General features: G+C 36.5%; 1 protein-coding gene across 2 annotated transcripts in view; it reads left to right on the top strand.

Moving 5' to 3' along the window:
• METAP1 (methionyl aminopeptidase 1) overlaps positions 1-27577 on the top strand; it is a 68324-nt gene that overhangs the window by 32734 nt on the left and 8013 nt on the right. For both annotated transcript variants that reach the window (XM_026015635.2, XM_026015636.2), the window contains 8 exons: positions 2780-2831; positions 9738-9850; positions 10957-11017; positions 15579-15670; positions 17187-17270; positions 19742-19880; positions 21426-21557; positions 24735-24878. In XM_026015635.2, the coding sequence (XP_025871420.1) occupies positions 2780-2831; positions 9738-9850; positions 10957-11017; positions 15579-15670; positions 17187-17270; positions 19742-19880; positions 21426-21557; positions 24735-24878 (817 nt within the window). The remainder of the gene's footprint in view (positions 1-2779; positions 2832-9737; positions 9851-10956; positions 11018-15578; positions 15671-17186; positions 17271-19741; positions 19881-21425; positions 21558-24734; positions 24879-27577) is intronic.

Genomic DNA, 27577 nt, shown 5'->3' with positions numbered 1-27577 from the left:
TTTGAGATTTTATTTCTCATAATCCAATGCAGTTTCTTTTTTTTAAAGATTTTATTTATTTGAGTGAGAGACCACAGCAGGTAAGAGAGGCAGAAGGACAAGCCAACTCCCCACTGAGCAGGGAGCCTGACACAGGGCTCAATCCCAGGACCCCAGGATCATGACCTGAGCTAAAGGCAGATGCTTAACTGACTGAGCCACCCAAGTGTCTCAATCCAATGCAATTTCTAACTAATATATCTTCCAAAACTAAAAGTGTGGAGTTTTGTTTTATATCATGTTCTTTTTTTTTTTTTTTTTTTTTTTAGATTTTATTTATCTATTTGAGAGAGAGAGAGAGCAAGCAGGGGGGAGGGGCAGCGGGAGAGGCGGAAACAGAGTGCTTGCTGAGCAGGGTGCTTGATTCGGGGTTCCATCCTAGGACCTCAGGACAATGACCTGAGTGGAAGGCAGACACTTAATTGGCTGAGCCACCCAAGGGTCCAAGTATGGAGATTTTTAATGATGAGGAGTCTGGAGGTAGGTATTTTGAGACTGGAACAGCAGCCTCACAAAGTCCTTAGGGATCCAGGCTTCTTGGGGTGTGCTTGATGCCTTGTGGTCACAAGACTGCCACTTCGCTTCAGCCAGCGTCTTGGTTTGAAGCTGGGAAAGGGCAAAGAAGAGAAAATAGGTGCCTGTTTTCTAAGAAGCTTTCCAGAGGCCCCACCTGACAACTGGGTTGAGATTTTGGCCAGGTTAGGTCATGAGGCCATTTGTATCATCGAGGCTGGGAATGTTTTTTTGTAGGATCCATTACAACTGTGCTATAGGAGGATTCTGTTGGTGTGAGAGGGAGGGGAGAATGTCTGTGGAGTAGGCAGCTTGGTCCTGGAAGGTGATGAGAACATTTCCATCGACAACAGGAAGAAGGCTTTGTGTATGTATATGATCACATTAATTTTTGTTCATTCTCTTATCATATACTGAGAAAACCTGTTCAATGCCAGGCATAGCCATAAGCACTGGGATGTCAGGGATTCCCATATTTTGATACTTGCTAGGTACTAGACACTTGGTTATCTACTTTCCCATGTGTTATTTACATGATCTCATCTAATCTGCTATATTATCGTCACCTAGATATCTGCCCCACTTGATAGGGCAGTTGAGGACCCATGAAAATGGTTAGTAGTTATCATTGCTTCCTAGATTTAAAAATAAAATTTTATTTTATTTTTTTCAGATTTGTTTATTTTGAGAGAGAGGGAGAGTGAGCACAAGTGGGGGGAGAGGGAGAGAGAAAATATTAAGCAGGCTCCATGCCCAGTGTGGAGTCCATCTCGGGGCTCAATCCCATGACCCTGAGATCATGACCTGAGCCAAAATCAAGAGTCAGATGCTCAACTGACTGAGCCTCCTGGGACCCCTTAAAGATAAAATTTTAGACTTTGTGATGGTAGAGCTTAATTGAATGTTTTCTAGTTCTGAGTTTGATGCTAAATTGATGTTTTGAATTGAGTACAAACTCTCCACACACCCCCACACACCTACCCATCCACACACTAAAGCAGTGGGAAAGCATGACCTTTAGTCAGGTAAGCCTGAGTTTGAGTTCTTGTTCTGCCAGGTGTGATTCTGTTATATGACAGTAAATTATTTAGCTATTTGTGCTTCAGTTTTGTCATGTGTAAAATGGGAATAATGCCATCTGCCCTGCAAGGTTTTTGTGAGGATGAAAGGAGAGGTGGGCATATAGTGCACATATTCAGTAAATGATAACTTATAGTTATTCATTATGGTTGCCTTCAAATTACTGTTTAACACTGATTTTACCTTTGTTTTCTTATGCTGAATAGGTGAAGAAATAACTTATTCCCATTTCAGTTCTTGGGACTTTCCAATTAATCACAATACCTCTTCTGGCAGAATCATAGATAATTTTTTTTTTTAAACTAGTTTCCTAGAACTCCAGGGTGGCGAAGAACTGGTCTTTTTACCAACTTTGAAAAAAGTCTTGAATGTTGCAGATATCTTTTTACACATTTGAAGTCTGTTGAGGCTTAACATTGCAGTAGGAGGCAATAGGTATGACCTGCGTTTTCTTAACTTAGCAGTTGGCAGGCTTTGAAAGATACAAGGAGAGGAAAAGGGAAGTAGGAGATTCTGGCCCTGAAAGGAGAAACTAGCTCCTCAGAGCCCTTAGACAAACCGTGAGGGAGAGGAGGAGCTGTAGCATCACTCATGTGATCATGTAGCATCACTCATGTCATGTGGTTTGATCACTGCATAGTTCTAGGGGTGCTTTCAGTTATGTTTTTAGCTTTTTTTCTTATATGTTAGTTACTCTTTTATATTTGCAAAGTCAAAACATTTGTAGGACTTTGTGAATTTTCTTAGTAGTTGTAATGATTTGTTTGAATAATTTTAAATTCTTTGATGGAAATACTATAAGAATGAAAGCATAAATAAGATCTTTAATTGAATTCATTTTTCTAATTTATTGCTTGAGTTCATTATTTGAATTCAGTTTATTACTTGAGTTCATTTTCCTAATAATTTCGAAAATAATTTGGTGACATAAAATTGAAATATAACTATGTGACTACTCTTTATAATATAGGCTAATGTTTCTTACTTGTCTGAAGTATCTCAATTTTTAAATAGATATCACCATTTCTTAAGCTCGCCCAAATATTGAATGCACAGAGATTCCAACATTTATTTCTTACGTACAGTATTCCTTAAATGTCTCTGATTAAGGGAGACCTGACGCTGATTTTCTTGTTTACTCTTTTAGGAATGTTTTAAAGGAAGTTGGGCAACTCACAAGTTACTACATAAGAAAGCAAGTAAGTAAAATCACACATCTCTGTACTATTTGTCTTAGATTTGGGTTTTATGCAGAAAACTAGAAGTCTTCCAGTTCTGAAAATATGTATTTGGGTTTCTGAAAGTATAATCCCAAGAGCTAGAATTAGCATGTATTTTAAAATTTTTTATTCTTTGTGGTATGTAATTGTGTAAATTGTGTAAAATGTAATTGTGTAAATAAAATGTGGCTGAGTGATCTCTTTGTTAATCTTGTATGTAATGTGAAAACATGAGATGGTTTTTAGGATAGATGAATCTTTCTTGAAAAGTACCTGAGAATGTCCTCATTTTTCGGCACTTGCTTTCCTTTGCTAGAAGGGTTTGTGTGTTGTAGGCAGGGGCACATGAGCTGTCTGGCTTCGAAATTTAGCCCGATTTCTTTGTTTTTGTTTACTTTTCAAAATTTTATTACTTTGTTTTTTGTTTTAATATTATTATTTGCAGCCATATGTTCAATTTTTCTTTTTGAAGTTACTTTCTGAGACACCACAGAGTGAAACTATTAGCTACTTCTTAGCTATTGCTATCAGCCACATAGATCTATCACCAATTCACATGACCTATTCTGCTTTAGCTACTTAATCATTCTGTAAATTCATGTCATTAGTGGGCTGCCTTAAGGGCCTAAGACAAGTCCACACAGTTACCTGAAAACTGACAATGACTTTCTAGTCTTACAACATAGCCATCCTGATGAATGAAAGCTTGGCAGACAGCACATGGTTCTTGGTATAAAGTTTCTGTTTCAACCTACTGATCTTGGTAATTTTTTATACATCTAGTTGTGTATTTTTTAGGAATTTGCTGGTTTAATAAACATAGGTAGATTATATATATCTATCATAAAATCTCATCGAGGTCAATTTACCATTTGAAGGAAAGGGAAATGAAAGTGTAAAAAGACATTTTCTGTGGCTCTATGAGGTGAAGTGTACATTGAATGGAAATGCTAGGTTATTGTGGAAGGAAATGTGGTTAGAGATGAGGAAGGAGGATCATGAATAAATGAGAATTTAAGAAAGCATAAATAGCAGGATTTGTTACTTCAGATCAAAGTGTAGAAGTTGGTTTCAATAATGCTATTTATTCAGTCACACATTAAGTCCTGCATTTCTAATGTGTTAGATATTTTTAGAGTTGAGCCAGTTATTAACATTTTATATCCAGGCAGTTAAAGCATAGGGAAGTGAAGGGTTGAGGTGAAATAGTATGTTAGTAAAACAGCTTAGAATGGATATCTACCCCAAGCATTTGCTAACTTATTGAAGTGTGTGTGTGTGTGTTTAAGATTTTATTTATTTTTGAGAGACAGAACGAGCATGAGCAGGGAGAGAGGTGGAGGGGGCAGCAGATTCCCCTACTCAGCAGGGACCCTGATTCATGGCTTAGTCCCAGGACATCAGGATCATGACCTGAGCTGAAGGCAGATGCTTAACCAACATACAAACAGTATGACCCTGAGTGTGTGTTTCTTTAATACTGGTTTCCTATGGGAAATTAAGAGCCATTATGACCTACACTCCAAGAGAATTAAACAGCTAATGCCCCTTAAGTAAAAAGAACATAATTATTACTGTTTTCAACTGAAACTTTGCATTTTACTCATTGCATTTTACTGTGGTGCCATCTTTTAGATAGTGCCCTTTTGAATCTTTTGGGATGATTTTCTTGGTGAGTGAGTACTGTTCTTGATCCCTTTGGGCTGTATTGGGTAGAGACAGCCATCAGCTGGCCTGCCTTATATCTTTCACACCCTGTTAAGTAGACTCTGATTATACCATTATAGATGAGAGACTTAGAGGAGGGAATGGTGTGGAGAAGGTTGGTATCCAGGGTAAGACTAGTATCTGGAAAGGGATCAAGGGAAAAGAATGTTGGGCTGGCAAGGAACCAAGGGCATATTAGAAGATCGCATCTTATTCCAAGAAACAATAGTGAGATAACATGTAACATGAAGTTCATTTCATGAAGATGATATACCCAGCTTTTTTCTTTTTCTTTTTCTTTTTCTTTTCTTTTCTTTTCTTTTCTTTCTTTTTTTTCTTTTCTTTCTTTTCTTTCTTTTCTTTTCTTTCTTTTTTTTCTTTTTTCACTGTAATGCATACTTATCTCTAATTAAGGATGCCTGATTTATATTTATATTGGTGCAGGATATTGGTCTGTCATTTGCTTTTAATATTTTTGCCTAGTTTTGGCATGAGAGTAATCCTGGACTCATAATATGGAAGATGTTTCCTCCTCTTTTCTAGAAGAGATTGTGTACAATTGGTATTCTTTTTTCTGTAAATATTTGGTGGAATTTACCAGTGAAGCCATCTGGACCTGGAGTTGTTTTGATTGCAGAAGCTAATCAGGCCTTAGGAAAATTTCAACTGTGAGTTAAAGAAATGACTCAAGGGCAGAATTTACTTTTCCTGTATCCTGGTGAAGAAGACCACTTAGATTGCAAAGCCTTTGCACATAGTGTTGATACTCGCTTGATGTATACTTCCAACATGTATCTTCTGTCAGAACGCACACAGTAGCATTGGCTTTTATTTTTTTAAAGATTTATTTATTCATGAGAGACACAGAGAGAGAGAGGTGCAGAGATAGGCAGAGGGAGAAGCAGGCTCCCCATGGGGAGCCTGATGTGGGACTCGATCCCAAGACCCAGGGATCACACCCTGAGCTAAAGGCTGATGTTCAACCACTGAGCCACCCAGGTGTCCCAGTAGCATTAGCTTTTAGTCTGATCTGTGAAAGTTGTTATTAATAATATAGTATGTTTTAGATTGTCACTTTTTTTAGATTATCACTGACACATTCAGTGTGTGTCAGTAAAAGGACTTTATAAATATCTTTGAATAGCCAAAAGCATGATATGAAAACTCTATTTTTAAAAAAACCCAAAACTTTATTTATCTATCTATTTATTTATTTAAAGATTTATTTATTCATGAGAGACACAGAATGAGAGAGAGATGCAGAGCCATAGGCAGAGGGAGAAACAGGCTCCTTGCAGGGAGCCCAAGGTGGGACTTGATCCTGGATCCCGGGATCACAACCTGAGCCAAAGGCAGGCGCCCAACTGCTGAGCCACCCAGGCGTCCCAGCCCAAAACTACATAAGTTTTTTTATTCTACTTCTCTATACCTCCTCACCTAATATGCTTGGTTTTGGGATTGCAGAGAGAAGGTGTTACGTAATCATTTAGAACTGGTTCCACCAAGCTTTGTAAACATGAATTAAGTGAAGCCTTATCTCCAGAATGCTAAAATTCTAGGTTTGTTGTGAGGATTAAATAAATCAATCCACATAAAGTTCTTAGCCTATGTACGATGCCTCGTACGTGCTCAACAATTGTTTAATAATCATCTCTGGAAGAACTGAGTCAGGGTTGTGATCAGAAAATCCTGTCCCAGACAAAGCTTAGACATGTGCAGTTCTTCTGTGTCAGCTGAGTAGGAGAAGGCACCCTGCATAGGACTTTGTTCAAGAAGGAAGCCTGGGTGTGCTATGCCTTGGGCCACATCTTGTGTATATCCCACAATACCCACAGTGTACCTGGCTGACCCTTTTGCATTGTAATGTTTGAAAGACAGCTACAGATGTTTATTTACACTGTTCTGTTTTGATAAAGACCAGTTCGTATGTGACTTTGTAACTGACTCCTCAGTACAGTTCATGCTTACTAGGTATCTGTTAACTGGTCTAGCATTTAGGGTTGGATCAAATTGATGCTAATATGTCAACTAACTTACTTTTAAAGTGTAAATTTCCCTAAGTAAATTATACATGGAGATTAGAAAAGAAATTGCCATAATTGAGTCTTTTGTTTTTTAAGATTTGATTTAAAGATAAAATGAGAGGCACGCACAGAGAGACACTCACTGAGAGAGGCAGAGACACAGGCAGAGGGAGAAGCAGACTTCATGCAGGGAGCCCGATGTGGGACTTGATCCTGGGACTCCAGGTTCATGCCCTGAGCCGAAGGCAGACGCTTAACCGCCTAGCAACCAGGCATCCCACCATAATTGAGTCTTAACTTGTTTAGAGATCTTTGAATTAGTTATTTGTTGGAGGTCTGCTTTTAATTCTCTTTTGAAAATAGGTAGTGGAAGGGCCCAAATGCAGATCAGCGGGAAGCTTTGAAAGATTGTACATCTTTTCTTCTCCCTTCACAAGTCCCCAGGAGTGCATCAGACCCAGAAGCCTACATCTTGATGGCTGTTCTGTTCTGTGTTTCAGATGAAAATTATTCTTGACGTTCATGTTTCAGACAAAGCACTTGATACAGTGATAATTGAAGCAGGCATCAGTTGGCCTGCATTTGGAACTGTTTTCTGTAATCCTTGACCCAAGGCAAGGTGTGATGAATGGAGTTCATTTTTGTCCTGGGATGCGAGATGTTTTTCCTATTGACATTCGTGTTCATGGTGGTTTTCTTCAACTCCAGAGGGGAGGAGGATCTAAAATTCAGGAGGATGAGAGAACTTTTCTTTTTATTTGCTTTTTTTTTTTTTTTTTAAGATTTTATCCATTTATTCATGAGAGACACAGAGAGCGAGAGGCAGAGACACAGGCAGAGGGAGAACGGGGCTCCACACGGGGAGCCTGATGCGGGACTCGATCCCGGGACTCCAGGATCATGCCCTGGGCCAAAGGCAGGCACTAAACTGCTGAGCCACCCAGGCGTCCCTCCTTTGCTATTCTTACTCTTATTTTTTAGTCTTATTCTTTACTATTTCTCTACTTCATATGTAATATTATAATTGTATTCTCTTCCAAAGTAATGTGCATAGACTGGCTGTATTTTTTCATTCTTGTCACTTGTACCTCAACTTCCTTTCAATCTCAGGTTGATGATGGGCTCTGCAGAGAGGATACTGGACTGGGAAACAGCATTCCTGTATGTCTCTGCTCATTTGAGCCATGTTGCCTGTTTTCCTCTTCTGCAAGATGAGGAGTCCGTTAGTGTAGATTGTCTTTTTTTGTTGTTAAGTTTAGTCACCATGCGGCACTTGACATCCCTAGGACTGACTTCTCTTATGACTGGGAGTTTATACCTTTGGATCTCCTTCACCCACTTCACCGTTCCTCTCTATCTTAGCATTATATGAGTCTCTCTCTTCTCCCCCTTTTGTATGTTTACGTTGTTTAAAGGGCTTTTTTTTTTTTTTTTAAGATTTTATTTATTCATGAGAGACACACACAGAGAGAGACAGAGACACAGGCAGAGGGAGAAGCAGGCTCCATGCAAGGATACTGATGTGGGACTCGATCCTGGGACTCCAGGATCACACCCTGGGCCGAAGGCAGGCGCCAAACCGCTGAGCCACCCAGGGATGCCCTAAGCCACCCAGGGATGCCCTAAGGGAGTGTTAATTTTCTTATACACTTCAGAAATTATGTGAAGTCTGACTTTTAAAAGGTATGATAGCTTAACAGTAAACAGGAGAAGATCAGTATGCATTGGAAGGTGTATAGGTTGATTTGATGTAGCAGAGATTTGATTTCCTGCTGTGTAAAAAAAGTCTTAGGTTATTTCTGTTTTACTTTGTGGATATGAGATGCAGTCAGAGTGCTGACATCAGATATCATTGAGGATCTGTTCCATGTGCAAAGAATTCTTAGTTGTATTTCTGTGAATACAACATTATGTATTAATAACTAACCTGGTAGGAATGAGTGAGTGAGTGAGTGCGTGTGATTTTTAATTTTCTACTGAGTTTTCAGTAATTTTCTATTGATGGTTCCCTCCTCTTATCTTTGAGTTTCCTACTTCTTATTATTCCTTTCCTGAAAAAGACATATGATGACTATAAAATTTTTTTTCTTTTTTAAAAAATATTTTACTTATTTATTCATGAAAGATACACATGGGGGAGGGGCAGAGACACAGGCAGAGGGAGAAGCAGGCTGCATGCCAGGAGCCTGATGTGGGACTCGATCCCGGGACTCCAGGATCATGCCCTGGGCCTAAGGCAGGCACTAAACTGCTGAGCCACCCGGGGATCCTGACTATAAAATTTTCAAAGCATTTTGAAATATTTGTCTGAAAGCTATTTGTCAGCTAAGTGGGAAATTTTTGTTTTTTATTTTAAATTTGCTGTGGAATTATTTAGAATCTGTTCTTTTAGTAAGAGCACAGAATCCATTTATAACATCTGCTCTCAGTTGGGAAGTTTTGCCTAGGCTTAGATTTTATATTTCAAAAACTGGGCCTTCTATAAATTGACATTGTAGAGAGAATACATTTAGCATTTTCTTGGAAAAGGAGTTCTGTGATCTATTCCTATTCCTTCTTTTCTTTTCTTTTCTTTTCTTTTCTTTTCTTTTCTTTTTTCTTTTCTTTTCTTTTCTTTTCTTTTCTTTTCTTTTCTTTTCTTTTCTTTCTTTCTTTTCTTTTCTTTTCTTTTTCTTTTCTTCTTTTCTCTTTTCTCTTTTCTCTTTTCTTTCTTTTCTTTCTTTCCTCTTTCTCCATGAGAGAGGCAGAGACATATGGGGAGGGAGAAGCAGGCTCCCTGTGGGGAGCCTGATGTGGGACTCTATCCCAGGACCCTGGGATCACGATCTGAATCAAAGGCAGATGCTCAACCACTGAGCCACCCACACATCCCAGCTATTCTTATTTGATACTGTATAAAATCTTAGAATATGTCTAGCTCGGGCCTTTTAAAAGCTCCCAAGACACTTGGATCTTTGGGAAATCATAGGGTTGGTGAACATAGCAAGAAAGCAGCAGCTTTGGTGATTTAGGTTGGGGTGGAAGTTTGCTAGATTTTTATGCCTGGGCTCTGTGGCTTGGTTTCCAAACAAGTGATAATAAAGTATTCTGGTGCTCAGTAGCTTGACAATTGAAGTATTCTTTCTCTTTTTTTCTTGTCTTGTCCACCTTCCAGAAGATGAAAAGGCCAAGCGAGAAGTGTCTTCCTGGACTGTAGAAGGTGATATTAACACTGATCCATGGGCAGGCTATCGATACACTGGTAAACTCAGACCACATTATCCACTGGTGAGTAAATAAGGTAATAAAATGTTTACATTTTTTAAAAGATTTTATTTATTATTTGAGAGAGGATAAGCAGGGGAAGAGACAGAGGGAGAGGAAGAAGCAGACTCCCCACTGAGCAGGTTGCCTAATAATGGGCTCAATCCCAGGACCCTCAGATTGAGAACTGAGCCGAAGTCAGACTTTTAACTGACTGAGCCACCCCAGGTGCCCAAAATTTTACATTCTTTTAAATCAATTTGCACAATTTCCAGTTTCCTAAAAATGATGCATGTATTTTGTATTCCAATTATAAGTTATATAATCAATATTAAATTTGCATTCTAGCTCTCTAGCTTTTATGATATATTATTTGGCATTTAGGATAATTGACAGTCATGGGCAAAGCAGAAAAAATTTTTAGTGAAAGAATGAAAAACTCTTTAATCTTAAAAAAGAAAGAGGTAGATATTTTCTGGCCAACACAGTGATAGTGTATATTACTATTTTCCTTTTTTTTTTATAGCAGGATATATTTCCTTCTTAATTTAGATATGGCTTTTCTGCCACTTCCAGCCCTTCCTATGTTCTTGGTAGGTAGACTTCAGGAATAGGAATTGACTGAAGTTGAAATCTGTTTGCAATCCTTAAATATTTAAAAACTGTTTACTGATGTTTTTCTTTTTACAAAAGGAATATATATTTAATTTTTAAAATTTGGAAAAATATAGAATACATGAGAAAGTCTCTTTAATTCTACCTCCAGAGATAATGGCCAGGTGCATATTGATGTATATTTACCTCAAGACATTATTTTATTTTTGTTTTTGGTTTGCCGGTTTGTTTGGAGTAACATGGGCACCTTGTTTGTATGTATCATCTTAAATCCAGTCTCCTTTCTTTCTTAAATATCCTAAGGGAGTGGCATTAACCACTTGGAAAGTAAAGTTTGGTCTTCCATGAAATAGATAGGATATTTAAGATGTCACTTAAATCTTGTTTTCCATTTATATGATAGGAACTTTTATGTTCAGTGTGTTTTCCCCTACTTTTTTTCTTTGTTAGTAAAAATCTTAATAATGAAAGTTACTTTCAGATTTGGTTTTAACTAACCTCTTTGATGTTTTTAGATGCCAACAAGGCCAGTGCCAAGTTATATTCAAAGACCAGATTATGCTGATCACCCTTTAGGTAAATTCTGTGCTGATTCTTCATTTTTCAGTTTGTGGGTTTGGTGACTACTGCAAAGGAAAGGAGTGCCTTTTCTATAGAAATTTTTCAGTGATGGATTTCCAGTAAATGTAAGCATGTTTTTCTGAGACACACTAGAACATTTGCAACAATTAAAGATTCTTTTTTCCCTTTAGAAATCTGCCCAATTCTGAAAACATTGTTTATGCAGCTGCTAAAGGCTACATTCAACATAATGTATTTTGTGTTGTTATATCAAATTCTAGATTAAAAAATTGTTTTGATTTTAACATATTCTCCTACCTTAATTTTGTAGTATTTATTTAGATAAAAAACAGATTGTGGAGGCCTTGATTGAATGTCTGACTACAAAGGCTGGGCTATAGCAGTAATAGAAATAGTAGTAAGGATGATTATGATTCTGTACCTGATCCGTATTTTTTCATGACCATGTGTCAGGCACTGTGCTAGGTTCCTTACATGTGTTCCTTTCTCCATTTAATACTTTGACCACTCCTGAGTTGGGTTCCATGGTCTTCTCCATTTTATAGATGGATGGGTGCCTGAGATACCCAGAGACAGTAGGTATTTTGCAGCACAAATTAGTGGAGCAGTCTGACCTTAGGGCCTGTGTATATAGCTTAAGTTGGACTATGTGAGATGACTGATTTTACATGTCTGATATGTTGAGAATTAGCATTTTTATGTGGTTTAATATACTAAGCTATGCTTGCTTTATTCTCTAAGAAGTGGGGAGATGTACTAACTTATAAATATAATTTTATTTTTTTAAAGATTTATTTATTTATTTTAGAGATAGAAAAAGAGAGGGAGTGTGCTCCACAGTGGGAGGGGAGGAGGGAGAGGAAAGAGAATCTACAAGCAGACTCCCTGGCTGAGCATGGAGCCCATCTCGGGGCTCAATCTCAAGAAACTGAGGTCATGACCTGAGCTGAAATCAAGAGTTGGCTGCTTAACTGAGCCATCCAAATGCCCCATGAACATAATTTTAGAATTGAGTTAAGTTCCCCACTTCCAGAGGAATTGAAGGACAGGACAGTCTGAATGGTAGCATACTGTTAAGAATGTATATTTCATTGCTCTATACTTAATATTCTTGCATATAGTTTTAATTTGTATTTAAAAAATTCATAGATAAGGTAAATTCTAATAGGATAAAATGTTACACAGTGAAAAATAAGTCCTACTCTCCAGAGGTAATTAATGTCTCTTAACGGTTTCTTGCACCACTTTCCAGAGATATTTTATGTCTGCCCACCCCCAGTTACACACTAAAGAAACACGCTATATACACCTTTTCACCTTGTTATATCCTCTTAATATTTCTTATAAACATTCTATAACATTCTAAATAAGTCCACTTCTTTCTTTTCAATGACCGATGTGTATTCCATTTTGGAGATGCATCATAGTTCATCAAATCAGGCCTCTACTAATGTATAGCTAGTTTATTTCTAGGTTTTTACTTCTCACAATTTGGCTGCAGTAACCATTACATCTTTGTGAACATGTGAGAGTATTTCTGTTGGTTAATTGCCTAATGTAAATAGGTGGATCAAAGGATGCATGCATTTTTTATTTTGAGAGAGACTACAAATTTCACCATTTTGCCATTTGTTACTCTCTTTAAAAACATATGGGGATTTCTTTTCATATATTTTTCCCCAGTATAGAATATTGCCAAGTTTTATGATTTGTGGTAATTGTTATTATAATTTATATTTTTAAATTTTAAGGTTGGGCATCTTTTTATATGTTAAAAGGTCATTCGTATTTTTCTTTCTCTTGATCTGTTCATATCTTTAGCCTTTCCTCCCCCGGTTAGATTAGTAGTTTTTTCTGTACTGACTTATAAGTACTTTTTGTATATTAGGAAAAATAGTCCTTTTATGTATGCGTTATAAATGTTTTTTCCCAAATGAACGTTTACATTTTATCTTTTGTAGCATTATATGTATGACAAACTTTCAACATTTTTCTGTAATAAAACTTACAAGTGTTTTCTTTTAAGGGTGTCTGGCTTTATGACCTAGACAGACCTTTTTGGTTCAGAAACTGAAGAAATATTTCTCCTCTTTTCTTCCACTATTTTCATGGTTTCACTTTTTATGTATGATAAGATTTTTGATCCCTCTAACAATTACTATGAGGAGTTAAATAGGGGTGCAACTTAATTTTTCTCTCAGAAAAATAATCTAGTTATCATATGACTAATGTTTAAACATATCAGCTGTATTTTAACTGATTTAAAATGCAATCTGTGTCTTAATAGTAAATTATCACACATCTGGGTCTGTTTTTGGTTTCTATGCTGTTTCTTTAACTCATCTGTCTAATCATGTGCCATTGCCAAACTCTATTTTTTTTTTTTTTTTTAAGATTTTGTTTATTTGAGAGAGATAGCAAGAGAAAGCAAAATAAGGGTGGAGGGAGAGGGGAAAAGCACTTTCCCCACAGAGGAGGGAGCCTGATGAGGGGCTGAATCCCAGGACCCTGGGATCATGATCTGAGCTGAAGGCAGACGTTTCACCTACTGAGCCACCTGGGTGCCCCTCATTGCCAAGCTCTTAATTATTATTGCTATATAATGTTTTAATAGTTGGTAAGCCTTTTTGCCTCCACCTTTCCTCTTTTTCAGAATTTTTTTGGTATTGTAGGTTTGTTTTTCCGTGTGAAATTTAATTTAATTATTTAATTAATTTATTTTTTCCATGTGAAATTTAGAATCAGTTTGTCTGGTTCCCCAGAATATCCTGTTACCATTTTTTATTAGGATAACATTAAATTTATAGACTAATATTGGAAGAATTCACACCTTTACAATTTTGAGTATTCCTACCCAAGAATATTGTTTTTCTACTTTGTCTCCTTCTATGTCTTTTAGTGGGGTTTTCAGTTTTTCTTCATTAGGTTTTTTGTTGTTGTTGTTACATTTATCCCGGAGACTTTTATCTCTTTTAGTTACTCTTGTGAATAGTATGTTTTGTATTTCCTAGCAATGGTTTGTATATGAGGAAGTTAATTGATATGTTAATTGATGTTTATCAATAATTGATATGACTTTGATATGTTTATCTGATATATCTGCCAGCTTGCTGCACTCGTATTTCTAGTTATTTACCAGGTATTCCCTTGTTTTAGGGACACATAATTATTTCTAAAAATGATGAAGATTTAGTTCTTTTCTTTCTAATTTTATACATTTTATTCTTTCTCTTGTTTAATGACATTTGTTAGTACTGTCAGAACATTGTTAATACTGCTAATACTAATACTGCTGACAAGTGGACATTCCATGATGATGGTTCATAACTTGAGATTTGTATTTGTCATGTTAAGGTGATAACTGGTCATGTTATCAGAATTCTCTTTCTAGATGATCATTTATTTTTCCTCTCTTAATCTGTGGCTCTGATGAATTATATGAATAGATGTGTTAATATAGAACTATCCTTGTGCTTCTAATAGGAATCTCGTTTAAGTCATGCTGTATTTTATGATTTTTGGATTCTGTTTGATAATACTTTATTTGGATTTTTATATCATTTATAAAAAAGATTAGTTCATGGTTTGTTATATTCTTTTTGTCAATTTTGAAATTATTATACTGGCTGTAACACTTTTTAAGTGTGTAAATAACTTGAATTAAGCTAATTTTATTAGTGAAGATTGTTTGGGTGGTATTTTTCAAACTTTTTTGACTGTGACGTACAATGAAATGCATTTTTAAAATTTTTATTTAAAATTTTTTTCTTTGAAGATTTTATTTATTCATTTGACAGAGAGAGAGAATCAGGGAGCATGGGTGGGGGGAACAGCAGAGGGAAAGGGAGAAGCAGGCTACCTGCTGAACAGGGAGTCTGATGCAGGGCTGGATCCCAGGACTCTGGGATCATGACCTGAGCAGAAGGCACTTAGCTGACTGAGCCACCAAGGCTCCCTGAGAAATGGATTTTATAACATGATCTGTGTGTGTATGTAAATTAACAAACATTCCACAATAGCACTCATTCCTACTCTATATGATTTAGTCTAAGATTTTCTCTTCCATTCATTTACTTAAAAAAAAAAATTAGTCATGGTCCACTAAAGGGTCATAGACTACAATTTGTAAAACACTGATTTAGGTTCTTGTTTAAAAAAAATCATGGAGTATAATTGATTCATCACTGGTTGGTATATAATTGCTTCATTAGCTGATGATCATGAAAACAATTTGTAAATTGTAGGTACTTTTTAAATGTGAATCATTTATTGATCTTATCAGCATACTGCCTGTCATGTGATAAGTACTCCATATTGACTGATTTCTAATAGATTTGGGAGTTTGGCTTTAGAATTCTTCAGTTTGTTTAGCAATTTCCTTTTCATGTTGGAAATATTTTTAAAAAGTATCTGACCTGGACTCTCCAAATGATGAGATATCATTGTGTTAAATAATAAGGCTAAATGATTATTGTGTTATCAAGAAGACAATTATGCTAATAAGTACTACATCTTTTCATTCATTTTGGCTTTTCTTACTGATTTTCTTTTTCAGGAATGTCTGAATCTGAACAGGCTCTTAAAGGTACTTCTCAAATTAAATTGCTCTCATCTGAAGATATAGAAGGGATGCGACTTGTATGTAGGGTAAGAGTTATTTTTCCACCATGGGATTAAAACGTTTAAGTGGACATGAAGTAATTAAACATGAAGTCAATGATTTGTTGATTTATCAAGGTAGTAAATGTTACATTGTAAGACTATGGCTAGCCATACTAACTTTTCATTAAATGATTGTTAGCATATAATTCATGCAACTTTTGTTTTCTACTTCAATAATTTAGATAGCCTCTTTGAGAAATAATACGGCAGGTAATCTAGTTTAGTGGGCAGCCAATTTTTTTACCTGTTGTATTATTATTACTATTTTTTTTTTTTTAATTTTTATTTATTTATGATAGTCACAGAGAGAGAGAGAGAGATAGAGGGGCAGAGACACAGGCAGAGGGAGAAGGCAGGCTCCATGCACCGGGAGCCCGATGTGGGACTCGATCCGGGGTCTCCAGGATCGCGCCCTGGGCCAAAGGCCGGCGCCAAACCGCTGCGCCATCCAGGGATCCCTATTATTACTATTTTTTAAAGAACCAGGTATTCATGATATTTTGTCATTTTATTTTCACAAGTCATCATAACATAGGCAAGCTTTAAGGCTGTTTATAAAGTTAAGGTAAGGCTTCTGTTGTGAAATACAGTAGCCCACCCTTGTTTGTGGTTTCACTTTCCACGGTTTTAGTTACCTGTGGTCAACCGTGGTCTGGAAGCAGGTTATCCTTCTGATGTATTGTCAGAAGGTTAATAGTAGCCTTATGCTACATCACAATGCCTGTGTCCTTCACTTCACCTTATCTCATCACGGAGGCATTTTACATCTCACATCATCACCAGAAGGGTAAGTACGGTATAGTAAGACATTTTTAGAAAGAGAGATCACATTCATATAACTTTTATTAGAGTATATTGTTATAATTGTTCTGTTTAATTATTGTTGTTTGTCTCTTACTGTCCTTAAATTTATAAATTAAATTTTATCATAGATTTATATGTATAGGAAAAACATATGTTGGGTTTGGTACGGTCTGGTTTCAGGCATCCAGAGGATCTTGGAACATACCCTTGCAGATAATGGGAGACTATACCTAGGAAGTATAAAAATACTTCCTATACCTAGGAAGTATAAAAATACTTCCTATACCTAGGAAGTATAAAAATACTTCCTATACCTAGGAAGTATAAAAATACTTCCTATACCTAGGAAGTATAAAAATACTTCCTATACCTAGGAAGTATAAAAATGTGAGAAGACTTAACTTCCATCAATTGATTATTGTTTAGGTTCTGTAAGCTATGCATTTTTGCATAGAAATAATTCATGCTTATTTATTAAGCTAGTTAGCCCAAATTTATTTATATATTTATATACACATCTGTTTATTGATGGACATTAGAAATGCAAATGGTTTTAAAATGAAAATTTGAGATTATCATATTCATGGTGAGATTTATTTTTACAAATCTCTTACAAAATCTAAGATAGTACAAAGTGTACAGATTTCTGTTTCTATTTCATTTCTTCTTGAGTGTATTAAATATTTCTCTTTTACAGCTTGCTAGAGAAGTCTTGGACATTGCTGCTGGCATGATTAAACCTGGTGTAACTACTGAAGAAATAGATCATGCTGTACACTTAGTAAGAACTTTCCTTTTGAAAATATTTTTCACATTATTAGCTTCTAAAAATTAAGTAAGCTTAAGTTCTGAATGTCCAAAAAAATGTCCAAATTAACATAGCTAATTTGAAAGCAGATTTTTATTTTGTTAAATATAGAAAATATTCAAATCTTTATTTCCATTTTTAAGTATCTGTAATATATGGTCTGAGGTGAGCTTGAAATATCTTGTTTCTGAAACTTACATTTTATGTTTTAGTTTAGTTTTTATAAAATGATTAATTTTATTAATTTATAGTGCTTTGTTTAATTATAGTGCTGTAAATAAATCATACCACTCCATACATTAAAAATTCTGAAATAAAAAAGAATACAACTTCTGAAACTAGATTAGTATAAAAATGTTACCTTTCATAGCTACAGCAACAAAGAAGTAAATAGATAAATGTTTGTAGTAAATATGATATAGGGATATCTTTTTTATCAATATTGCCTGTCCCTCATGGAGAGACCTTAGTATGTGAGTAGTAGTGAATGCACACATTATATGAGTAGATTGTTCAATTGTTCACAAGAGAAGAGCAATAATTAGTTAATAAATCACATGGAAAACTAAACCTCCTAGGGTAATATAAACAAATGCAGATCATGAATACCTACTGAATTAGTGAAGTTTTTTTTTTTTTAATATTTTATTTATTTATTCATGAGAGACACACAGAGAGGCAGAGACACAGGCAGAAGAAGGAGGCTCCATGCAGGGAGCCTGGTGTGGGACTCGATCCCTGGACTCTGGCATCACGCCCTGAGCTGAAGGCAGGCGCTCAACCGTTGAGCCAGCCAGGCATCCCGTTAGTTAAGTATTTTAAAGATGTTTATTTACACTACCTTATGGAGGAGATGAAGCTGGTACTCTTTTACATGGTGATGCTACTTTAAATTGGGGCGACCTTTTTGAAAGGAAATTTGACAGTCTGTCTTGAGCTATTTAAAGGCTCATAAATTTATTTATTTATTTATTTATTTATTTATTTACTTACTTACTTACTTACTTACTTACTTACTGAGAGAGAACACATGTGTTTGTGCATGCATAAGTCAGGAGGGTTCAGAGGGGGAAGGAGAGAGAGAATCCCAAGTGGGCTCCATGCCCCAGTGTGCATGCAGTGGGACTTGATCTCACATGCCTGAGATCACAATCTGAGTCAAAATCAAGAGTCAGACATTTAACCACCTGAGTCACTCAGGCACTCAACTTGTAAAATATTTTATTTAAAAAATGTATCAATTCTGATTTGGGGGAATTGTTCCATATGTTACAAAATATATAGTATGCATTAACAGCCTTTTGCGTGCTTGCTATAGCCAAGATGTTCTTTTTGTTTTAAGATTTTATTTATTTATTCGAGAGCAGGAATGGCAGGGAGGGGCAGAGGGATAGAGAGAAGGAGACTCCCCACTGACCAGGGAGCCTTATTATGGGGCTCCATCCTAGGACCAAAGGCAGATGCTTAACCAACTAGGCATCCCCAGGTGCTCTTTTACCTGCTTCTTTTACCAACTCATTTAATTTCTGCAACAACTCCATGAGGTAGACATCATTGTTGCCTCCATTGTATAGGAAAGGAAACTGAGGCAGAGGTTAATTAACTTGTCTAATGTTACACAACTTGTAAGTGATGGAGTTGGCATTTTTAGTCAAGAAGGTTTGCTGTGCTCTAAACTACTATTTATACTGGCTACGGGAAGTGTAGAAGTATATTATTAAATGAGGGAAAAGTGACAGGCATGTAGTTATTGGTTGTAATTTTTTTTGTAATTGAGAAAACTTAATTTAAATTTCTAGTAATAGTGGAATTGCCAGTAAAATTACGATATATTTCACGAATCATATTATATGCAGCTGTTTAAAGATTATTAGTCTGAAGATGTAGCAGTGTGGAAAGAAATATCATACATGCTATGACTCTCACTGTATTAAAAACATCCAAGTAAAATAAGACCGATTAAGGAAAACCAGACCATTTTCTTAGAGGTACCTTTGTTGTTCTATATGAATATAATGATTAAATGTATTTGTAAGTACTTTATCATCTCTTAATTATGTTGGTATTCCTTTTTTTTGGTCACATATAAAATAATTACATTAAAAGTACATGTTAATACTTTATTTTATTTTAAAGTATTTTTAACAAAAAGTTAATTCTAAATTAGAATCATATATAATATTTGTGTATATTTATAAATATTTGTAATATGTGAATTTGCTTTTCTTTTACAATTATCAGTAAACTGGTTTGCAGTCTGGTGTATATTGTTTAAGATACTATTTATTACTATTTCTAAAGTATAAAATATCAAGTTCATTAGCATAGGTACAACAAATTTTTTCACAGTTTTCAAATTTTAAAATCAGGTTCATTTGCATATGGGTTAATTTTTTTCTTTTGTACATTCTAAATTATTTTCTCTGTATTTTAATTTATTATAGGCATGTATTGCAAGAAATTGTTATCCTTCTCCCCTGAATTATTATAATTTTCCAAAGTCTTGTTGTACTTCAGTGAATGAAGTTATCTGCCATGGGATTCCAGACAGACGGCCCTTGCAAGAAGGTGATATTGTTAATGGTAAGAAATATGTAAGTGTGACTTCTGTCCCCATCAGTGAAGCAGCAACAAGGTTTTGGGAGTCTGACAGTGACTAGTGTTTTGTTTACTTGCTACCTATTTTTAACTTAGTCTTTTGTGTTTAAAATTTAAAAGAAATCTTAAATCTATGGATATGGAAACTTTTTTTATGATTTTAAGATAACTGCTTTTAAGATACTTTTAGAAAAATAAGATACTTTTAGTATGATAGGTTTGGTAGTGCATGAGTTTCTTTAATGCCAGTTATTTTATGTGATTGTTAAAAAGGTGAAAGATGTCAGTGAAATGTGGAAGTAATGTTATTTCAAGTGAGATTTTCCCCCCTCTTTTCCTTTTAGTGCACTAATGATTTTGAAGAGATCAGGGCAGACTTTTTAGAGATAAGGAGAAATTTTTAGCAATATATGAAGACCCTAAGAAGAAAGCTAAATTCTATAAGAAGTGCCTTCCTTGATGTGTTAGAGGTCCTGAAAGTGGCTGTAAGGACCACTGTTTTAACCTGTCTTGAGACTGCAAGTGCAGAGGAAGGAGATGCCAAGATATTTCTCTCTGTGATTAAAAGAAATATCGACAAAGAAGGTGTCCCTATATGGTATTTTTAATATTGGTTAATAACTTGGTCTCTTTAGGAATCAGATACCCCGTCAGATGGGGAAGCATGAGCCCATATGGTAAAGGCTGCAGGGAGTGCCCTGCTGTGATGCTGGCTGGGAGTGATAGTGGAGACAGCTGACACTTATTATCCCGGTTGTTATTCTTTAGTTAGGGTATCTCTGTATGAAGTGCCATAGGTTTTGAGTGGTCTGGCCAACCCTGTTTTTTTTATACAAACACTCTTATTTTGATTACATGTGTAATGCGTGAGGTTTTTCAGGAATATATGTGTCATGCTGACAAACACACTATTGTGATACTTTAGGTTGGTTGAAAATTCATGGTTTAAAAATACTAATTTAATGTGTACATTTAGTGTTTTATGTTTTATAGTTATATACCAGTAGTCGTACTCTAAAATATGAGGACAGTGGGAAGGATGAATTTTCACAGTTAAGTGAAGAGCAAATGAGTCTCTGAAAAGTAAGTTTAGAATAGTGTAAGTTTTCCTATTTGCGGATTTGCTAGAAGGAAAAAAAAATCTCGTCAAAGATGGAAAGTGAAAGCAATATTTTCTGTTTAATGTCAAAATGTAGCACAGTCCTCCGTTTAATGCTATTAATTTGGCTTATTGATCTTGCATGAATGTATCCTCAATACATTTCTTCTACCACACCCGATCTAATTACTACTATACCTAGAAAAGCCCACCTTCTGACTTGTGCTGCATGACCATGTCCCTTTTCTCCACGGTGAGTTCAGTTGCATTACAGGTGATAACTGTATATCCATTAGTGTCTAATTTAAGAATGCAGAAATTGTCTTGCTCACGAAGCTGCTTGCTGCTGTCATGTTGGAGAAGTGACTTCTATTTTGAAATAAAAACAAATGTGGTCTTTATATTTGTACTTTATATTTGTTGTTTTGCAGTGGACATCACTCTTTATCGCAATGGTTATCATGGGGACTTGAATGAGACATTTTTTGTTGGAGACGTGGATGAGGGAGCACGGAAACTGGTGCAGACCACGTATGAGTGCCTGATGCAAGCCATCGACGCAGGTCAGCATCAGTGCTGGCACCCGCTAGAGCTGCTGTGTGTTGTGATGGGCCTCACATGGCTCTTGTTGCATTCCTTGTCCCTGCCAGTTTTGCCTCTACCCTCCCTGAGTTAGCTTCAGACTTTAGCACTAACTGATTTATGGGTGATTTGGGAATTTCATTTTCTTTGGCTGATAAATGAGGAGGAATGTATATTATTTATATAGAACATGATAAATGTATAGGAATGTATAGTTCTTGAGTTCAGTTTTTCTTCTATTTGTTAATTCTGTCATAAGTATTATGTTCTCTTTATAAAAAAAAACAATATGCTAGATTATGAGAGAAAAATGAATGATCTTCCCGTAATACTTTCCTCTTACCTTTTTATATATTTTTTTCTACTTTTAACATTTAGGTTTTTTCTCCCTTGTGCATTAACAGACAGACACAGACACACCACATACACCTATGTGTATCTGTTTAGTTAGGTTAAATGGAGTTACACTATTGGTAGCATTCTGTAATTTGGTACTTTCTCAATAGGATCTTTTTGTTTTGTTTTGTTTCTAAAGATTTTATTTATTCATGAGACCCGGGGGGCGGGGGGGGGGGGGGGCAGAGACACAGGCAGAGGGAGAAGCAGGCTCCATGCAGGGATCCCGACGTGGGACTTGATCCCAGGTCTCCAGGATCATGCCCTGGGCTGAAGGAGGCGCTAAACTGCTGAGCCACCCAGGAATCCCTTTTCCTTTCTCAATAAGATCTTTATGATTTTTCTAAATTAGTATATGTATCTAATGCATAGATATACTCCCTTCTTTAAATGACTATCTATTATATCCAGAGTATAAAAATTTCTACAGCTATTCCTCTACTGGAAATTTGTGTTTTCTAGACGTCTTGCTACTGTGGTGAATAATAATTTTTTTTTAAGTGAACAATACCTTTGAATAGAGATGTATTTCTGTAGATTTTTTCAAAGGCTGTCTTTGTCCATACAAACAGCCCATTCAGATTTGTTTGTTTGTTTGTACTGGGTCTTATGAGGAGAGAGAAAGAATGACTTAGTGGGAATACCAGCAGACTATTACTTTAAGAGGGCAGTTTGAGGGCAAACAGTTTTTTCAGTTGAAACCCACAACATTTTAGCTCTATTGTTCAGTGTATTATCTGTACCTGACGTCCCTTTCCCCACAATAAACCTGATATATCAACAAAGTATTGGACATTGACCAGGTTCTTTGGCAAGCACATAGTTATCTCTGATGACATAGATTTGTTATTTTTATTGTTTTGAGTCTGTTTTAACGCGCATGGGAGATGATGAAACTTTCACTAATAGAGTTGGAGGAATGAAAAGTGAGAACATGATATTTTTATCTATCAATGTGTGAGATTTCTTTTTTACTTACTCATTTTAGATTATTTAAAAACTAATATTCTTTAGTTTCTCATTTGTGGAAGTGGTAGTTTAAAATAATTTTTAGGGTTTTTGCCAGATAATGCCTTCAGTGTGTATGTCCTTTTGCTTTTCTGTGAGCTGATTGAAATAACCAGACAGGTGATCAAATGTTGTTTTTACAAAGACACAAGAGTAAAACTTGCCAAGAAACTATCAGAAACCAGAATCTTCCTAACAGTGGCCAGGAAAGAACACAAGTTGCTTAGTCTCTGGAAAGTGCTGTTAATACCTTTGTGTGTAGCAGTCTTGCCCCTTGTATTCTATTAACTTGGCTGCTCGGGGTAGTGCAGCACAGTAGAGAGCTTGACTCTTGTTGAAATTATCCTTCTAGAATAGGGCTTCTCCGCCTATGCATTGTTGGCCTGGTGAGTCTGCTAATTCTTTGTCATAGGGCCTTCTGTGCATGGTAGTATGCTTAGACACATTCTGGTCGTTACCTGCCGGATGCTAGTTACCCTGGCACTCCTATTTGTGACAACCAGAAATGTCTCCAGATTTTAATGAGTGCTTTCTTGGGATGAGAATTGTTTCTAGTTTGAGAATTAGGACAGAATCTCCTCTCATGCTCTCCCATTACCTTTGATTTTCTTTGTTGTATATTATGCAAAATGGGTTAAAATTTTTGCTTCCTCTCCCACTACTGGGGCTGATAGGAGGTCTTAGATTGGAATGCAAGCAGATCATTATGAAAGTCAGCATGGTTCCTCAAAATTATTAACTCCCCCCCCCCGCAAAAGTCAAGCTTGAACGTATAGTTAAAATCAAGTATATATTGCTTGAAATGATTCCTGGAGCTGTTTGCCCAGAGATTTGATTGGCTGGTTGTCCAATCAACAGAGATTTGATTGTCCTGGGGTCTCAGTGCTAGGAGAGACATAACAACGAGAACCACTCTGTTTTGGTTTTTATTGAAACAGTGGTAAAAGTCATAAAAATTAAGCAGAGGAGGAAGAATGTAGTTAAAAGTATCTTTCTATGTCCTGTCCCCAGGACTGTGTTCTGAGGCAACTGTGAATAACTTTAGGATCACCTTTATGGGGGTAAAGAAGCCCAGGGGAAGTAATTCTTTGAGAAGTTGATCAGAATGAAACTGAGGACAAGTCAAGTTACTTCCTGGATGTTCCTTTTTCTCCTGAGACTCTGTACTCTCCTTACTACTTCTGTTCACTTTAAAAGAGGAGCACACTTGGGGAACCTGGGTGGCTCAGTTCGTTAAGTGTTCGACTCAATTTTCACTTCAGGTTATGATCTCAGGGTTGTAGGATTGAGTCATTCGTGCATCAGGCTATGTGCTCACCAGTGGAGGTGGAGGGGGTCTACTTGGAACTATCTCTCCTCTCCTTCTGCCCCTCTGCCCTGCCCCACACGTGCTCTCTCTCTCTAAAAAAAGGAACACACTTGACCTTAGAGGAGAGGAAGAGATGCGTGTTTTCCATTCTTTGGTTTATTCAGAAGACAAAAGGTGTATGTCCCTAAAACCCTTAGCGTACTGCACCCATGTCCTTTTATGCACCCAAGGAGGAAGCATAGGTGCTACTGGGTTGAATCTCAACTTTGCCATTTACTGGCCATATAGCATTTCTGTCCCTTGGTTTCCTCATCTGAAAGTTTTGTATATATATGTTTCTATGTAGCATATAAAGCATTTAGAAAAGTTCCTGGCACATAGATAGTAATTACTCAGTAAATATTAGTTATTATTATTCTTTGTCATTGGTCTTCTTTCCTTTCAGTGAAACCTGGTGTTCGATACAGAGAATTGGGAAACATTATTCAGAAGCATGCCCAAGCAAATGGGTTTTCAGTTGTTCGAAGCTATTGTGGGCATGGAATCCACAAACTTTTTCATACAGCCCCCAATGTACCCCATTATGCCAGTAAGTACTATCCAAAGATTTGATCTTTGCTAAGCATTTATTCAAGAGATATTTATTCGAATATATAACAGGACCTACTATTTTGTATTTATTCATCTATAAGCTGTTATAAATGGACCCTCAAAGTATATTTTTGCTCATAACACACTATATGTTCATATCTTACTCATGTTAACAGTCCAGAAAGTGTGTTTGTTTGTTGTTGAGGATGGTGATAGGTCAGTTATTCTGTGACCCAGGTTCTGTTATCTTCAGCCTATCTTTCAAGTTCACTTTGGGTTACTCTTCTAATCTGTAGATACTGGGGAGGATGGGGAAAAGCATGAAATGGTATGTGTAGGAGGTTTTTTTTTTTTTTTATGAGTGTAGCTAGTTTTATTTTTTAAAGATTTTATTTTTTTATTCATGATAGTCACAGAGAGAGAGGGCAGAGACACAGGCAGAGGGAGAAGCAGGCTCCATGCAGGGAGCCCGATGTGGGATTCGATCCCAGGTCTCTAGGATCGCGCCCTGGGCCAAAGGCAGGTCCTAAACCGCTGCACCACCCAGGGATCCCTGTGTAGGAGGTTTTAATGCACCAGCCTGGAATTGGCATAAATCAATTATATTTACTTTTCATTGGCAGGAATTCAGTCACATGGCTATGCTGCTGCAGAAGAGGTTGGGAAATGTAATCTAGCTGTGCACTCAGAAGAAAAGTAAACTAGTTTTAGTGAATAGCTCACAGCCACTGCCATGGGTCTAGCTATCAGTATTCTGACTCCTTAAATGAAATTGGTTTGGTTTGGTTTGATTTCATAGCGTATGGCAAATGCTTTACTATCTGTTGGTATAAATACAGGAGAATAGACAAAAGACCTTTCTTTAAGTTCAGTACTGTCTGATAGAATAACAAAGGAAGTGTGGACAATTAATGTCTTCCAGAAACCTTTTTTCTTGGAGAGCTAAGACACACAGGAATAAGTCTGCTATTTAGTGCTAAAAAGGAAAGCTGTCCACAGAAACTGACCTAAGAAGGAATTTAACAAGTATGTATAAGTTATTGCAATATAGACATTTTCACATAGGTTTTTGTGAAAGCTTGTTTTCTCATCTAGAATAATAGTAGGGAATGGTACCTATCCTAGAAGTGTTACTAGGAGTGAGAGAATACATGGAAAGCACTTAATATTAACTCTTGGAACGATCATGATGATAATGATATGCATTATTTCATTAGATCACCACATCTGAATAATTTCTTAGCCTTATTTATTTGTTTATTTACTTATTTATTTATGTGGTAGGCTCCATGCTCCTCGCAACCTTGAACTCACGTGCTTGAACTCACAATCCTGACAACAAGACCTGAGCTGAGATCAAGAATTAGATCTTTAACTGGCTAAGCCACCCAGGTGCCCCGTTAGCCCTGCTTAGAGCAGATTCTGCAAAAAGAAAGGGAAAAGGGAAGAAGGAAAAAGGAAGGCAGTCAGATTCTGTCCTTAGAGAAGTACACTGTTTACTCAGGTTCACACAGACCAGTAAGGAAATGCTAGAGGTAGGATTGGCGCCTGGCTTCTGTCTTTCTAGAGGCAGTCTTTTTCTGTACTTTGTGCTGCCTAATGAGGACTGAAGCATTGGGCGCAGGTCCTGTGGGAGAAATACGGAATGGTTGAAATCGTGGTTTGGTGGAGAAGATGGGGAAAAATATCCCAGGTAGAGGGGAATCATGAGTAGGTGCTTCACGGTGAGACTGAACGGAGACCAGGTAAGCTTGGGCTGAGTATTTTGTGTTAAAAACTAACAGTAGGCAGTTCCTGACCAGGGACATTTGACTTCAATTGTAGGGATTTGCTGAAACATTTTTGAGCAGAAGAATGATAAGGTGACATTAGTTCGGGAAGACAAATTTGGCAGTGGTGTTTAGGACATATAGCGGGTGTGAGAGCAAGTCAGGCTAGATGTGCAGGCAGCCTGATCACAGCTGCTGGTGCAGGTCAGGTGTGAGCTGATAAAATCCTAGGTGTCACTAGCTGTGAAGAAAAGGGAAATGAGTGAGAAGCCTCTCAATGAGAGAAGCTGGAGAAGCAGTTTAGAGCACAGCATTTGATATATATCAACATTTATTAGCAGACCACAAAGTTCTTGTTTAAGCTGTGAATTGTGCTTGAAATAAAAATTAGCAACAGAAAGTAAGTAACCAACTTAGTTCCTTCCTGGTAGGCCCTGTAATCACCGGATATAACCTTATATTAGCAGAATAGAAGTAGCTACTCTGATTACAGTGATACATGTGTATGTTTCAAGGTGTGTGTGTAAAAAGAGTGTGTGCTGGGAAGGGGGTGAAGAAAGTCCCTTTAGTTAGGGAATTGACAAACTCAGGTCTAGATACAGATTATATAAAGACAGACTGAAGAAAATAGAATTTGTGGGAGAAGAGGATATGGATCAGTGATGATAGTGTCTGTAAAACACATAAAGCCATTTAATTAGGAATAAAAAGCAAAAAAAAAAAAAAAAGGAATAAGAAAAGCAATTCTGAAAAAAGAAGCAAAGACCAGATATGTACTTGTTTTATGCGTTTGATAACGTTTATGAAGAGTCTAGTGTAAATTAGGTTTATATAAATTAAAATATGTTGTGATCACTTTAGGGAGGTGTAAAAGGAAACTGCTGAGTCTTTGTACAGAGGACACTTTTGAAACATAAATGATCCCGCC

This window comes from Vulpes vulpes, chromosome 4 (genome assembly GCF_048418805.1).
Source record: "Vulpes vulpes isolate BD-2025 chromosome 4, VulVul3, whole genome shotgun sequence".
Taxonomy (NCBI): domain Eukaryota; kingdom Metazoa; phylum Chordata; class Mammalia; order Carnivora; family Canidae; genus Vulpes; species Vulpes vulpes.
Note: the sequence above shows the minus strand (reverse complement) of the source record. Positions and strands in the feature narration are given on the sequence as shown.